At 65.0% G+C, this 16,521-nt stretch overlaps 1 protein-coding gene across 1 annotated transcript; it reads right to left on the bottom strand.

The window, feature by feature from the left end:
• Window positions 1-4,294: 4,294 nt before the first annotated feature.
• Window positions 4,295-6,421, bottom strand: LOC117213539. Its single transcript, XM_033458956.1, has one exon. It carries the CDS (start codon window positions 6,419-6,421, stop codon window positions 4,295-4,297), a length of 2,127 nt encoding a protein of 708 aa, XP_033314847.1.
• Between the last annotated feature and the right edge of the window lie 10,100 nt (window positions 6,422-16,521).

Raw genomic sequence — 16,521 nt, 5'->3', positions numbered from 1 at the left:
TCTTTGTTTGTTTGTTTGTTCTTTTGTCTTCGCCAATGTAATCGACAAAATCTCCGTCCTGGAGCCACTCGCTCTTTCGCGCGCTGCCCCTGTCGAATGCGGACCAGGGCGACAGGTGTGCCGCGCGAGATGGTAAGGTAAGTGGTCTGTTCCACCGCGGGTAACTACTTCCACCGTGGGTAACTCGTTCCACCTTCGGTAACTAGTTCCGACGTCGGTAACTTGTTCCGCCGTCGGTAACGTAGTTCTCGCAACTACCGCACTAGCACTACACTGTAGTTCACTGGCCTCCCGCGAGACGCCGTCACGCGTCCGCGTCGCGCGTCACTACGCTGGCCGCCAAGATGGCCGCCAAGATGGCTGCCTCTTCCCTCGTGGCAACACCGACACTTTTAACTCTAATAACAGTTTTAATTCATCGATTTCCACCAAACTTTTTGCACACGCCTATTCCTCACCACTAGCACTTCACTTTCACCCTAATCCTTCCACTGCACTCTTCGATTTTTCCACATATTTCGGTCACGGAATACGGAGCGACGCGCACGTGTCCGTCCTACTTGCCGCCATATTGGAACTCCAACCAACCTAACCCCAACCTAACCCCAACCTAACCCAACCTAACCTAACCTAACCTAACCCCAACCTAACCCCAACCTAACCCCAACCTAACCCCAACCTAACCCCAACCTAACCTAACCCAACCTTTTTTTTTTTTTTTTTTTTTTTTTTTTTTTTTTTTTTTTTTTTTTTTTTTTTTTTTTTTTTTTTTTTTTTTTTTTTTTTACGTGGAGAAATCCTCATGGACACCCGCTAGCGGGTAGTGTCGGACTCTTACCGACTAAAACTCCACGGTGGCCTGTCCTGACGCCTGAGTCGAGATGCACCCGGGATCTCTCCCGAATTACTACCGGTTACCCCCGGGCGTCTATCTCTCCTTTCGTCGAAGGGAGGCGTCCTGCTCTTCTTGGACCGCTAGGGGGGGACCACGCCCCCTAGCGCCTCGCTCCTGCTGCTTCGTCCTGGGACCCCGTCCCCTGAAGCCCCTTCCTGGTTTCCACGCGCTGCTACGGCGGGCGTGGTGGCGCCGGTGGTGGCGTCGCGCCCCTGTGGCGCGCGGTATTCCTAGGGCGCTGCGATGTCCTGGAAGGGTCGCTAGCTCGTTCCCTGATCCTTTCCGCCCGCTCCTTCGCCAGCATCACCTGCTCGCAGTAGGTGCGGACAGCGGCGTACTCCTGGCGCCCTCTTAGCATGGCCGCGACGACCGCTTCTGGGGCTAAGCTCTCGCCGATTTCGAGCCGTAGGACGCGTCGTGGTTCCGCCCACGCCGGACAGAACTCCAGCGTGTGCTGCGCCGTGTCCTCCTCTTCCTCGCAGTGGTGGCAGACGGACGTCGCCTCTCGCCGAATCCTTAGCAGGTACTCGCCGAATACTCCGTGGCCGGTGAGCAGCTGCGTCATCCTGAAGGTCAGCGGTGCTCCGCCTCGATCCCTCCACGTCTCCCAGTTGGGAAGCACGGCGCGAACGGCCCGGTGCGGCCGCACGGCGTCCTCCTGGATCAGCTGCGAGCGCCATCGTTCCCAGACCTCCTTCTTCGCCTCCTCCCGGATGTTCGAGGCCGGCTGGCCAGAGGTGGATGGCGTCGGGTTCCTCCTTTGGTGTTCGTATACGCGTTCGAGCGCCAGGGCTTGCAGCTCGAACGGCGGGGACGCCGCTAGCACGGTCGCCGACGCGTACGATGTCGTCCTGTAGCCTCTCGCGATGCGGATAGCGGTCGTCCTCTGCAGCCTCCGCAGCAAGGTCAGGCTGCGGCGACTGGTCGCCAGGCTTCTGGCCCAGACGGGTGCCCCGTAGAGAACTCGGGACCGGACTACTCCCTCGTAGAGTCGGCGTACTCTCGATCCTGCTCCGCCGATGTTCGGTAGGAGGCCGCACAGGGCGTTGGCCGCGGCCGTCGCCTTCGGGACCAGTTGCTCGAAGTGCGGTCCGAAGGTCCATCCGCTGTCGATCGTGAGACCCAGGTACCTCATCTGGCGTCTCACCGGGACCTCTTCTCCGCCGATGTTCACCGTCGATCCTGTGGGAGGCGTTCCTCTTCGTCGCTGGTCGAAGAACCACAGCGCCTCGGACTTGGCCGGCGACACCGTCAGGCCGAGCCTCCGAATGGCGCCCATCGCGCACGCCACGGCGTCTTCCGTGCGGTTCGCCGTGTCCTGCCACCATCGTCCCCCGGCCAGGACCAGGGTGTCGTCGGCGTAGCACACCATTCCAGCCCCGGGGGGCATCGGACATCGGAGGACCGAGTCGTAGGCCGTGATCCAGAGTATCGGACCCAGCACCGACCCCTGCGGAACGCCGCGCTCGATCCGTCTTCTTTCTTCCCCGTCCCTTCCGGCGTAGACGATGTATCTGTCGGAAAGGTACGCGCGGACGATCCCCACCAGGTACGCCGGAACGTCAAAGTGTCGCAGGGCTTCCACGATCCTGGCCCAGGGGATGGAGTTGAAGGCGTTCGTGACGTCGAGCGACACCGCCACCGCCACCCCTTCTCTGGAGACCTTGTCCTCGGCCATGGTCCTCAGCCTCTTCACCGCGTCCACGGTCGAGCGGCCGCGGCGGAATCCGTACTGGCTGTCGTGCCATCCGGGCGTCCTCCGGGTCATGTGAGCCTCCAGCCGGGCGGCGACGATCCTCTCCAGCATCTTGCCCACCTCGTCCAGCAGGCATATCGGCCGGTACGCGGACGGCGAGTCCGGCGGGCGGCCCTCCTTCCGTAACAGCACCAGCCTGGCCGTCCGCCATGTCCGGGGGTAGGCGCCCTCCTCCAGGCATCTGTCGAACAGGTGTCGCAGGCGTGGAGCCATGGTGACGATCGACTCCGCCCACGCTCGGCCCGGTATTCCGTCGGGGCCTGGCGCCACGTCGCGGGACGCCGTCCTCCTGGCTGCTTCGAAGAGTTCCTCGTCGCTGACTCGCAGCTCCTCGCTCCATCCCGTCGCGGTCGTCGTCGCCGCCTCCTCGTCGTCGTCGTCGGCGGAGGGGGAGGATGGCGCCGGTCGGCTCGCGTCCCTGTCTTCCGGCGGGAACAGCGTCCCGATCACGTTGTCCAACAGCGTCGGGTCCATGTCCGAGGTCAGCGGGGGCGCCGAAGGTCGTAGCTTCTTGGTGACCACTTTGTACGGCCGTCCCCACGGGTCGGATTCCACTCCTCGATCAGCTCCGTCCAGCACCGAGATTTCGCGGTCTTGATCTCCCGCTGAAGAGTCCGTCTCGCCTCTCTGTACTCCTCGTAGAAGCGGGAAATCTCCTCCTCGTCGCGCGTCAGTCTGCGACGACGGGCCCTTAGAAATCTTCTGCGGGCACGCACGCAGTTCTCTCGCATCTCGGCGATCTCCGGGGTCCACCAGTACGTTCCCTGGTCTCGTCCACCCCCCGGGACGGAGCGCGGCATCGAGGCGTCGCACGCCGCGGTCATGTATCTTCGGAGCTCCTCCGCCTCCTCGTCGATACTTCCTCGCTCGGTCGTCCGTCGGGCGTCCCAGCTCCAGGCGGACACGGTCGTGGCCGCCCGCAGCATCTCCTTGTCCATCTCCTTCAGGCGCCATCGCGGCGGCGGCGGCGGGCGGCGACGGTTCTCTCTCGGTCCTCGTCGTCTTCTCCCGGCGTCGTCCTCGGTCCCCAGGGTCACCTCCATCAGAATGTAGAGGTGGTCGGACAGCGTTTCCACCCCCTCGGCCACTCTCCAGTCGCGGATTCGCCTGAGCAACTCCGGGGTAGCCCACGTGATGTCCACCACGGAGGATCCTCTCCACGCCACGCAGGTGCTCGCCGAGCCCCTGTTCGCCAGCAGGAGCCCCAGACTCGCTGCCCAGTCGGTGAGCATCCTTCCACGGGAGTTGGTCCTTGGGTTTCCCCATTGCGTCGAGTGGGCGTTGAAGTCCCCCAGCACGAGCACCTGGCGGGGGAGGCATCTTCCGATGCACTCGCCGACTCGGTCCAGGAAGTCCCCGTACGCGGCCAGGTCGATGTTCGGAGAGACGTACACCGCCACCACCGCCGCTCCCAGCCACTCGACCGCGACGAAGCCGCTGCCACGGTCCAGTAAGAAGCACGAGGCCGACGTCCACGTTATCCCGGCGGATCCGTCCAGGTCCCCGATCCAGTTGGGCGAGTCGGGTATACGATGCGGTTCCGCCACCGCCGCTAGGGCCACCTCGTTCTCCCGGATGGTCTGGAAGAGCAGGTCTTGCGCTCTTCTCGACCTACCGAGATTGCATTGCAGCAGGCGCTTGAACTATGCCGTCACCTCCATGGCCTCCTCCCGGCCATCCGCCGCTGCTGCTGATTCGGCGGCGCTTCCTGGTGTCCCTGCCGCGGCGACTGCTGCTGCTGCTACCGCTGCTGGTTGGCGGATGGGTCTCCTCCTCTTGACCTTAGGGGGGTTGCATGCATCTCCACCCATCCTGTGATTCGCGGGTGCCCCGAGCGACTCGCAAAGCGGACATTTGGGAGCGGAGGCGGGACAGCCTCTGGCGCGGTGTCCGCTCCCGCCGCACCTGTAGCACAGGTGTCCACGGTCTTCGCCGGAAACGCACGTGGCGCGCACGTGCCCCAGCTCCAGGCACCTGAAGCACTGCAACGGGCGCTTCGGCACGGCCCTTATCCTCGCCGTTGACCAGCCCAGGGCTATCTTCTCCGCCTGGGCCAGCTTGCGGGCTGCTGCCGCCGGGCACTTGATCCATGCAGACCCGAGGCCGCCTCTGGTGGCGCCGATCTCGCCCACCTGCACCTCTGCGCTGCCGCATCCCGCCGCCAAGGCCAGTGCTCTTCGCAGCTCCTCCTTCTTGACCGAGATGTCTATCCCGGTCACGCGTAACTCCGCCATCCTAGTCGGTGTGGCGATTCTCACCGCCGTCGGGTCCAGGGTCTCGGCCAGCCGCGACGCCAGTAGCGTCGCCTTTCCCCTGTCCTTGTCACCGGGGACTTGAATTATAATGGCGCCCGTCATCGCCTTCTTCATCTCCAGGCGCTCCGTGCCAAGCTCCGATAGTGGAATCCTCGTCCTCGCCGCTTCCAGGACGTCGGCGTACGACATCCTCGCTCCCTCGTTCAACGTCAGGGTCACCGCGGATGTTCGCGGTGCGCGAGGGGGCGTGACCACCTTGGGTGTCCGCGGTGGTCCTCTCTGCGTCGCGGGGGCGCTCGCCTTCGGTGCGGCCGTCGTGCCGCCGGGCTGGGGTTGCTGCTGCCGCGGTACCCGCGTCGGTGGTGGCGCGGTCGATCCTTTCCTCGCCGCCTCTGCTCCGGTGGCGGCGGCGACGGCTGCCTTCTTCCCGTTCGCCGTCTTCTTGTTTCTCCTCCGCTTCTTTTTCGTCTCCACCAGCTCCCATCCGCCGTCCTCCCGTTCCCTTCGGGTCGGCGTCGGCTGGGCCGCGGGAGGGTCGGCGGGGCGGTCCCCGCTGGGTCGTCCTACGGGGGTGCGTTGCCGTCGTGCATCCCCGAATCGTTCCTCGATTGTCCTGAGAATGGAGGGACCCAGTTCTCGGACCGCTCTTTCCAGGGCGTCCAGCCGCGTCCTGTCGTTTCCGCCTTCCCACGGCGGGCGGACGTATTCGGGCGCCGCGCCGGCGCATCGCGGGCACTCGTTGACGTGGGCGGCCAGTCTCCTCAGTTCCTGGCGGAGGGCCGCGTTCTCCCCCTCCAGCATGGACAGCCTCGCGTCCACGTCGTCGCCGGCGCCTCGCGCTGGCCTCGCCCTCCTTGAAGATTCCTCGTTCCACGCGGCGGTGATATAGCTCGCCGCGTTTTTAAGGGATCTGATGTAGGTCCCCTTCAAGTTCGACGACGTCGTCGCGACGTGCATTATCTCCGACACGTGCATCGTCAAGCCCGCGCTGATTTCCGCCGGGGAGCTCGTCTTCATCTGCACCTCCAACTCCTCCGACACCTCCGGTGTCGTCGTGGCTCCTGTTCTCTTCCTCTTGCCCCTGGACGCCATCGAAGCCAGCGACGAACGCGAGGCGAACGAGGCGACCGACTCCTCGTCGTCGGACCTCGCCCGCCCCCGCGATCCCCCCGCCACCGGTGACGTACCGTCGTCCATCGTGGCCGGCGCGAGAAAAACGTACTCGGACCTGTTCGCGGATCTCAGCGAACGTCTCGTCGCCTTCCTCGGAGGCTCCTCCGCGGTCTCCGTCCTGTCATCCTCTGGATGTCCTCCCGTGGTTATCCTCCTCCTCTCTCCTGCTGTTCCGTCGCCAGTCGTAGTAACGCGTCCGGGGGCCTGACGGTCCACCCCCGAACGGCCGTGGTCGCGAGATATCGACGCAGCGGGGCCCACTTTACTACCCACGACTGCGCCGGTACTGGGGTATCCCTCCCCTGCACCGTAAACGTTGTCATTTATTTTCTCCATGTCCATATTTCTTTGTTTGTTTGTTTGTTCTTTTGTCTTCGCCAATGTAATCGACAAAATCTCCGTCCTGGAGCCACTCGCTCTTTCGCGCGCTGCCCCTGTCGAATGCGGACCAGGGCGACAGGTGTGCCGCGCGAGATGGTAAGGTAAGTGGTCTGTTCCACCGCGGGTAACTACTTCCACCGTGGGTAACTCGTTCCACCTTCGGTAACTAGTTCCGACGTCGGTAACTTGTTCCGCCGTCGGTAACGTAGTTCTCGCAACTACCGCACTAGCACTACACTGTAGTTCACTGGCCTCCCGCGAGACGCCGCCACGCGTCCGCGTCGCGCGTCACTACGCTGGCCGCCAAGATGGCCGCCAAGATGGCTGCCTCTTCCCTCGTGGCAACACCGACACTTTTAACTCTAATAACAGTTTTAATTCATCGATTTCCACCAAACTTTTTGCACACGCCTATTCCTCACCACTAGCACTTCACTTTCACCCTAATCCTTCCACTGCACTCTTCGATTTTTCCACATATTTCGGTCACGGAATACGGAGCGACGCGCACGTGTCCGTCCTACTTGCCGCCATATTGGAACTCCAACCCCAACCTAACCCCAACCTAACCCCAACCTAACCCCAACCTAACCCCAACCTAACCCCAACCTAACCCCAACCTAACCCCAACCTAACCCCAACCTAACCCCAACCTAACCCCAACCTAACCCCAACCTAACCCCAACCTAACCCCAACCTAACCCCAACCTAACCCCAACCTAACCCCAACCTAACCCCAACCTAACCTAACCCCAACCTAACCTAACCCAACCTAACCCCAACCTTTTTTTTTTTTTTTTTTACGTGGAGAAATCCTCATGGACACCCGCTAGCGGGTAGTGTCGGACTCTTACCGACTAAAACTCCACGGTGGCCTGTCCTGACGCCTGAGTCGAGATGCACCCGGGATCTCTCCCGAATTACTACCGGTTACCCCCGGGCGTCTATCTCTCCTTTCGTCGAAGGGAGGCGTCCTGTTCTTCTTCTTGGACCGCTAGGGGGGGACCACGCCCCCTAGCGCCTCGCTCCTGCTGCTTCGTCCTGGGACCCCGTCCCCTGAAGCCCCTTCCTGGTTTCCACGCGCTGCTACGGCGGGCGTGGTGGCGCCGGTGGTGGCGTCGCGCCCCTGTGGCGCGCGGTATTCCTAGGGCGCTGCGATGTCCTGGACGGGTCGCTAGCTCGTTCCCTGATCCTTTCCGCCCGCTCCTTCGCCAGCATCACCTGCTCGCAGTAGGTGCGGACAGCGGCGTACTCCTGGCGCCCTCTTAGCATGGCCGCGACGACCGCTTCTGGGGCTAAGCTCTCGCCGATTTCGAGCCGTAGGACGCGTCGTGGTTCCGCCCACGCCGGACAGAACTCCAGCGTGTGCTGCGCCGTGTCCTCCTCTTCCTCGCAGTGGTGGCAGACGGACGTCGCCTCTCGCCGAATCCTTAGCAGGTACTCGCCGAATACTCCGTGGCCGGTGAGCAGCTGCGTCATCCTGAAGGTCAGCGGTGCTCCGCCTCGATCCCTCCACGTCTCCCAGTTGGGAAGCACGGCGCGAACGGCCCGGTGCGGCCGCACGGCGTCCTCCTGGATCAGCTGCGAGCGCCATCGTTCCCAGACCTCCTTCTTCGCCTCCTCCCGGATGTTCGAGGCCGGCTGGCCAGAGGTGGATGGCGTCGGGTTCCTCCTTTGGTGTTCGTATACGCGTTCGAGCGCCAGGGCTTGCAGCTCGAACGGCGGGGACGCCGCTAGCACGGTCGCCGACGCGTACGATGTCGTCCTGTAGCCTCTCGCGATGCGGATAGCGGTCGTCCTCTGCAGCCTCCGCAGCAAGGTCAGGCTGCGGCGACTGGTCGCCAGGCTTCTGGCCCAGACGGGTGCCCCGTAGAGAACTCGGGACCGGACTACTCCCTCGTAGAGTCGGCGTACTCTCGATCCTGCTCCGCCGATGTTCGGTAGGAGGCCGCACAGGGCGTTGGCCGCGGCCGTCGCCTTCGGGACCAGTTGCTCGAAGTGCGGTCCGAAGGTCCATCCGCTGTCGATCGTGAGACCCAGGTACCTCATCTGGCGTCTCACCGGGACCTCTTCTCCGCCGATGTTCACCGTCGATCCTGTGGGAGGCGTTCCTCTTCGTCGCTGGTCGAAGAACCACAGCGCCTCGGACTTGGCCGGCGACACCGTCAGGCCGAGCCTCCGAATGGCGCCCATCGCGCACGCCACGGCGTCTTCCGTGCGGTTCGCCGTGTCCTGCCACCATCGTCCCCCGGCCAGGACCAGGGTGTCGTCGGCGTAGCACACCATTCCAGCCCCGGGGGGCATCGGACATCGGAGGACCGAGTCGTAGGCCGTGATCCAGAGTATCGGACCCAACACCGACCCCTGCGGAACGCCGCGCTCGATCCGTCTTCTTTCTTCCCCGTCCCTTCCGGCGTAGACGATGTATCTGTCGGAAAGGTACGCGCGGACGATCCCCACCAGGTACGCCGGGACGTCAAAGTGTCGCAGGGCCTCCACGATCCTAGCCCAGGGGATGGAATTGAAGGCGTTGGTGACGTCGAGCGACACCGCCACCGCTACCCCTTCTCGGGCGACCTTGTCCTCGGCCATGGTCCTCAGCCTCTTCACCGCGTCCACGGTCGAGCGGCCGCGGCGGAATCCGTACTGGCTGTCGTGCCATCCGGGCGTCCTCCGGGTCACGTGAGCCTCCAGCCGGGCGGCGACGATCCTCTCCAGCATCTTGCCCACCTCGTCCAGCAGGCATATCGGCCGGTACGCGGACGGCGAGTCCGGCGGGCGGCCCTCCTTCCGTAACAGCACCAGCCTGGCCGTCCGCCATGTCCGGGGGTAGGCGCCCTCCTCCAGGCATCTGTCGAACAGGTGTCGCAGGCGTGGAGCCATGGTGACGATCGACTCCGCCCACGCTCGGCCCGGTATTCCGTCGGGGCCTGGCGCCACGTCGCGGGACGCCGTCCTCCTGGCTGCTTCGAAGAGTTCCTCGTCGCTGACTCGCAGCTCCTCGCTCCATCCCGTCGCGGTCGTCGTCGCCGCCTCCTCGTCGTCGTCGGCGGAGGGGGAGGATGGCGCCGGTCGGCTCGCGTCCCTGTCTTCCGGCGGGAACAGCGTCCCGATGACGTTGTCCAACAGCGTCGGGTCCATGTCCGAGGTCAGCGGGGGCGCCGAAGGTCGTAGCTTCTTGGTGACCACTTTGTACGGCCGTCCCCACGGGTCGGATTCCACCTCCTCGATCAGCTCCGTCCAGCACCGAGATTTCGCGGTCTTGATCTCCCGCTGAAGAGTCCGTCTCGCCTCTCTGTACTCCTCGTAGAAGCGGGAAATCTCCTCCTCGTCGCGCGTCAGTCTGCGACGACGGGCCCTTAGAAATCTTCTGCGGGCACGCACGCAGTTCTCTCGCATCTCGGCGATCTCCGGGGTCCACCAGTACGTTCCCCGGTCTCGTCCACCCCCCGGGACGGAGCGCGGCATCGAGGCGTCGCACGCCGCGGTCATGTATCTTCGGAGCTCCTCCGCCTCCTCGTCGATACTTCCTCGCTCGGTCGTCCGTCGGGCGTCCCAGCTCCAGGCGGACACGGTCGTGGCCGCCCGCAGCATCTCCTTGTCCATCTCCTTCAGGCGCCATCGCGGCGGCGGCGGCGGGCGGCGACGGTTCTCTCTCGGTCCTCGTCGTCTTCTCCCGGCGTCGTCCTCGGTCCCCAGGGTCACCTCCATCAGAATGTAGAGGTGGTCGGACAGCGTTTCCACCCCCTCGGCCACTCTCCAGTCGCGGATTCGCCTGAGCAACTCCGGGGTAGCCCACGTGATGTCCACCACGGAGGATCCTCTCCACGCCACGCAGGTGCTCGCCGAGCCCCTGTTCGCCAGCAGGAGCCCCAGACTCGCTGCCCAGTCGGTGAGCATCCTTCCACGGGAGTTGGTCCTTGGGTTTCCCCATTGCGTCGAGTGGGCGTTGAAGTCCCCCAGCACGATCACCTGGCGGGGGAGGCATCTTCCGATGCACTCGCCGACTCGGTCCAGGAAGTCCCCGTACGCGGCCAGGTCGATGTTCGGAGAGACGTACACCGCTACCACCGCCGCTCCCAGCCACTCGACCGCGACGAAGCCGCTGCCACGGTCCAGTAAGAAGCACGAGGCCGACGTCCACGTTATCCCGGCAGATCCGTCCAGGTCCCCGATCCAGTTGGGCGAGTCGGGTATACGATGCGGTTCCGCCACCGCCGCTAGGGCCACCTCGTTCTCCCGGATGGTCTGGACGAGCAGGTCTTGCGCTCTTCTCGACCTACCGAGATTGCATTGCAGCAGGCGCTTGAACTATGCCGTCACCTCCATGGCCTCCTCCCGGCCATCCGCCGCTGCTGCTGATTCGGCGGCGCTTCCTGGTGTCCCTGCCGCGGCGACTGCTGCTGCTGCTACCGCTGCTGGTTGGCGGATGGGTCTCCTCCTCTTGACCTTCGGGGGGTTGCATGCATCTCCACCCATCCTGTGATTCGCGGGTGCCCCGAGCGACTCGCAAAGCGGACATTTGGGAGCGGAGGCGGGACAGCCTCTGGCGCGGTGTCCGCTCCCGCCGCACCTGTAGCACAGGTGTCCACGGTCTTCGCCGGATACGCACGTGGCGCGCACGTGCCCCAGCTCCAGGCACCTGAAGCACTGCAACGGGCGCTTCGGCACGGCCCTTATCCTCGCCGTTGACCAGCCCAGGGCTATCTTCTCCGCCTGGGCCAGCTTGCGGGCTGCTGCCGCCGGGCACTTGATCCATGCAGACCCGAGGCCGCCTCTGGTGGCGCCGATCTCGCCCACCTGCACCTCTGCGCTGCCGCATCCTGCCGCCAAGGCCAGTGCTCTTCGCAGCTCCTCCTTCTTGACCGAGATGTCTATCCCGGTCACGCGTAACTCCGCCATCCTAGTCGGTGTGGCGATTCTCACCGCCGTCGGGTCTAGGGTCTCGGCCAGCCGCGACGCCAGTAGCGTCGCCTTTCCCCTGTCCTTGTCACCGGGGACTTGAATTATAATGGCGCCCGTCATCGCCTTCTTCATCTCCAGGCGCTCCGTGCCAAGCTCCGATAGTGGAATCCTCGTCCTCGCCGCTTCCAGGACGTCGGCGTACGACATCCTCGCTCCCTCGTTCAACGTCAGGGTCACCGCGGATGTTCGCGGTGCGCGAGGGGGCGTGACCACCTTAGGTGTCCGCGGTGGTCCTCTCTGCATTGCGGGGGCGTTCGCCTTCGGTGCGCCCGTCGTGCCGCCGGGCTGGGGTTGCTGCTGCCGCGGTACCCGCGTCGGTGGTGGCGCGGTCGATCCTTTCCTCGCCGCCTCTGCTCCGGTGGCGGCGGCGACGGCTGCCTTCTTCCCGTTCGCCGTCTTCTTGTTTCTCCTCCGCTTCTTTTTCGTCTCCACCAACTCCCATCCGCCGTCCTCCCGTTCCCTTCGGGTCGGCGTCGGCTGGGCCGCGGGAGGGTCGACGGGGCGGTCCCCGCTGGGTCGTCCTTCGGGGGTGCGTTGCCGTCGTGCATCCCCGAATCGTTCCTCGATTGTCCTGAGAATGGAGGGTCCCAGTTCCCGGACCGCTCTTTCCAGGGCGTCCAGCCGCGTCCTGTCGTAACCTAACCTAACCCCAACCTAACCCCAACCTAACCCCAACCTAACCCCAACCTAACCCCAACCTAACCCCAACCTAACCCCAACCTAACCTAACCTAACCCCAACCTAACCCCAACCTAACCCCAACCTAACGTGGAGAAATCCTCATGGACACCCGCTAGCGGGTAGTGTCGGACTCTTACCGACTAAAACTCCACGGTGGCCTGTCCTGACGCCTGAGTCGAGATGCACCCGGGATCTCTCCCGAATTACTACCGGTTACCCCCGGGCGTCTATCTCTCCTTTCGTCGAAGGGAGGCGTCCTGCTCTTCTTGGACCGCTAGGGGGGGACCACGCCCCCTAGCGCCTCGCTCCTGCTGCTTCGTCCTGGGACCCCGTCCCCTGAAGCCCCTTCCTGGTTTCCACGCGCTGCTACGGCGGGCGCGGCGGCGCCGGTGGTGGCGTCGCGCCCCTGTGGCGCGCGGTATTCCTAGGGCGCTGCGATGTCCTGGACGGGTCGCGAGCTCGTTCCCTTATCCTTTCCGCCCGCTCCTTCGCCAGCATCACCTGCTCGCAGTAGGTGCGGACAGCGGCGTACTCCTGGCGCCCTCTGAGCATGGCCGCGACGACCGCTTCTGGGGCTAAGCTCTCGCCGATTTCGAGCCGTAGGACGCGTCGTGGTTCCGCCCACGCCGGACAGAACTCCAGCGTGTGTTGCGCCGTGTCCTCCTCTTCCTCGCAGTGGTGGCAGACGGGCGTCGCCTCTCGCCGAATCCTTAGCAGGTACTCGCCGAATACTCCGTGGCCGGTGAGCACCTGCGTCATCCTGAAGGTCAGCGGTGCTCCGCCTCGATCCCTCCACGTCTCCCAGTTGGGAAGCACGGCGCGAACGGCCCGGTGCGGCCGCACGGCGTCCTCCTGGATCAGCTGCGAGCGCCATCGTTCCCAGACCTCCTTCTTCGCCTCCTCCCGGATGTTCGAGGCCGGCTGGCCAGAGGTGGATGGCGTCGGGTTCCTCCTTTGGTGTTCGTATACGCGTTCGAGCGCCAGGGCTTGCAGCTCGAACGGCGGGGACGCCGCTAGCACGGTCGCCGACGCGTACGATGTCGTCCTGTAGCCTCTCGCGATGCGGATAGCGGTCGTCCTCTGCAGCCTCCGCAGCAAGGTCAGGCTGCGGCGACTGGTCGCCAGGCTTCTGGCCCAGACGGGTGCCCCGTAGAGAACTCGGGACCGGACTACTCCCTCGTAGAGTCGGCGTACTCTCGATCCTGCTCCGCCGATGTTCGGTAGGAGGCCGCACAGGGCGTTGGCCGCGGCCGTCGCCTTCGGGACCAGTTGCTCGAAGTGCGGTCCGAAGGTCCATCCGCTGTCGATCGTGAGACCCAGGTACCTCATCTGGCGTCTCACCGGGACCTCTTCTCCGCCGATGTTCACCGTCGATCCTGCGGGAGGCGTTCCTCTTCGTCGCTGGTCGAAGAACCACAGCGCCTCGGACTTGGCCGGCGACACCGTCAGGCCGAGCCTCCGAATGGCGCCCATCGCGCACGCCACGGCGTCTTCCGTGCGGTTCGCCGTGTCCTGCCACCATCGTCCCCCGGCCAGGACCAGGGTGTCGTCGGCGTAGCACACCATTCCAGCCCCGGGGGGCATCGGACATCGGAGGACCGAGTCGTAGGCCGTGATCCAGAGTATCGGACCCAACACCGACCCCTGCGGAACGCCGCGCTCGATCCGTCTTCTTTCTTCCCCGTCCCTTCCGGCGTAGACGATGTATCTGTCGGAAAGGTACGCGCGGACGATCCCCACCAGGTACGCCGGGACGTCAAAGTGTCGCAGGGCCTCCACGATCCTAGCCCAGGGGATGGAATTGAAGGCGTTGGTGACGTCGAGCGACACCGCCACCGCTACCCCTTCTCGGGCGACCTTGTCCTCGGCCATGGTCCTCAGCCTCTTCACCGCGTCCACGGTCGAGCGGCCGCGGCGGAATCCGTACTGGCTGTCGTGCCATCCGGGCGTCCTCCGGGTCACGTGAGCCTCCAGCCGGGCGGCGACGATCCTCTCCAGCATCTTGCCCACCTCGTCCAGCAGGCATATCGGCCGGTACGCGGACGGCGAGTCCGGCGGGCGGCCCTCCTTCCGTAACAGCACCAGCCTGGCCGTCCGCCATGTCCGGGGGTAGGCGCCCTCCTCCAGGCATCTGTCGAACAGGTGTCGCAGGCGTGGAGCCATGGTGACGATCGACTCCGCCCACGCTCGGCCCGGAATTCCGTCGGGGCCTGGCGCCACGTCGCGGGACGCCGTCCTCCTGGCTGCTTCGAAGAGTTCCTCGTCGCTGACTCGCAGCTCCTCGCTCCATCCCGTCGCGGTCGTCGTCGCCGCCTCCTCGTCGTCGTCGGCGGCGGAGGGGGAGGATGGCGCCGGTCGGCTCGCGTCCCTGTCTTCCGGCGGGAACAGCGTCCCGATCACGTTGTCCAACAGCGTCGGGTCCATGTCCGAGGTCAGCGGGGGCGCCGAAGGTCGTAGCTTCTTGGTGACCACTTTGTACGGCCGTCCCCACGGGTCGGATTCCACCTCCTCGATCAGCTCCGTCCAGCACCGAGATTTCGCGGTCTTGATCTCCCGCTGAAGAGTCCGTCTCGCCTCTCTGTACTCCTCGTAGAAGCGGGAAATCTCCTCCTCGTCGCGCGTCAGTCTGCGACGGCGGGCCCTTAGAAATCTTCTGCGGGCACGCACGCAGTTTTCTCGCATCTCGGCGATCTCCGGGGTCCACCAGTACGTTCCCCGGTCTCGTCCACCCCCCGGGACGGAGCGCGGCATCGAGGCGTCGCACGCCGCGGTCATGTATCTTCGGAGCTCCTCCGCCTCCTCGTCGATACTTCCTCGCTCGGTCGTCCGTCGGGCGTCCCAGCTCCAGGCGGACACGGTCGTGGCCGCCCGCAGCATCTCCTTGTCCATCTCCTTCAGGCGCCATCGCGGCGGCGGCGGCGGGCGGCGACGGTTCTCTCCCGGTCGTCGTCGTATCGTCCCGGCGTCCTCGGTCCCCAGGGTCACCTCCATCAGTACGTAGAGGTGGTCGGACAGCGTTTCCACCCCCTCGGCCACTCTCCAGTCGCGGATTCGCCTGAGCAACTCCGGGGTAGCCCACGTGATGTCCACCACGGAGGATCCTCTCCACGCCACGCAGGTGCTCGCCGAGCCCCTGTTCGCCAGCAGGAGCCCCAGACTCGCTGCCCAGTCGGTGAGCATCCTTCCACGGGAGTTGGTCCTTGGGTTTCCCCATTGCGTCGAGTGGGCGTTGAAGTCCCCCAGCACGAGCACCTGGCGGGGGAGGCATCCTCGGATGCACTCGCCGACTCGGTCCAGGAAGTCCCCGTACGCGGCCAGGTCGATGTTCGGAGAGACGTACACCGCCACCACCGCCGCTCCTAGCCACTCGACCGCGACGAAGCCGTTGCCACGGTCCAGCGAGACGCACGAGGCCGACGTCCACGTTATCCCCGCGGATCCGTCCAGGTCCCCGATCCAGTTGGGCGAGTCGGGTATACGGTGCGGTTCGGCCACCGCCGCTAGGGCCACCTCGTTCTCCCGGATGGTCTGGACGAGCAGATCTTGCGCTCGTCTCGACCTACCGAGGTTGCATTGCAGCAGGCGCTTGAACTATGCCGTCACCTCCATGGCCTCCTCCCGGCCATCCGCCGCTGCTGTTGGTGGTTCGGCGGCGCTTCCTGGTGTCCGTACCGCGGCGGCTGCTGCTGCTGCTGCTGCTACCGCTGCTGGTTGGCGGGTCGGTCTCCTCCTCTTGACCTTCGGGGGATTGCACGCCTCTCCGCCCATCCTGTGATTCGCGGGTGCCCCGAGCGATTCGCACAGCGGACACTTGGGAGCGGAGGCGGGACAGCCTCTGGCGCGGTGTCCGCTCCCGCCGCACCTGTAGCACAGGTGCCCTCGATCTTCGCCGGATACGCACGTGGCGCGCACGTGCCCCAGTTCCAGGCACCTGAAGCACTGCAACGGGCGCTTCGGCACGGCCCTTATCCTCGCCGTTGACCAGCCCAGGGCTATCTTCTCCGCCTGGGCCAGCTTGCGGGCTCCTGCAGCCGGGCACTTGATCCATGCCGACCCAAGGCCGCCTCTGGTGGCGCCGATCTCGCCCACCTGCACCTCCGCGCTGCCGCATCCCGCCGCCGAGGCCAGTGCTCTCCGCAGCTCCTCCGTCTTGACCGAGATGTCTATCCCGGTCACGCGTAGCTCCGCCATCCTGGTCGGGGTGGCGATTCTCACCGCCGTCGGGTCCAGGGTCTCGGCCAGCCGCGACGCCAGTAGCGTCGCCTTTCCCCTGTCCTTGTCGCCGGGAACTTGTATTATAATGGCGCCCGTCATCGCCTTCTTCATCTCCAGGCGCTCCGTCCCGAGCTCCGATAGCGGAATCCTCGTTCTCGCTGCCTCCAGGACGTCGGCGTACGACATCCTCGCTCCCTCGT

This window comes from Bombus bifarius, unplaced genomic scaffold (genome assembly GCF_011952205.1).
Source record: "Bombus bifarius isolate JDL3187 unplaced genomic scaffold, Bbif_JDL3187 scf7180000009117_frag, whole genome shotgun sequence".
Taxonomy (NCBI): Eukaryota; Metazoa; Arthropoda; class Insecta; order Hymenoptera; family Apidae; genus Bombus; species Bombus bifarius.
The sequence above is the reverse complement of the archived record's forward strand: the minus strand, read 5'-3'. Positions and strand labels throughout refer to the sequence as shown.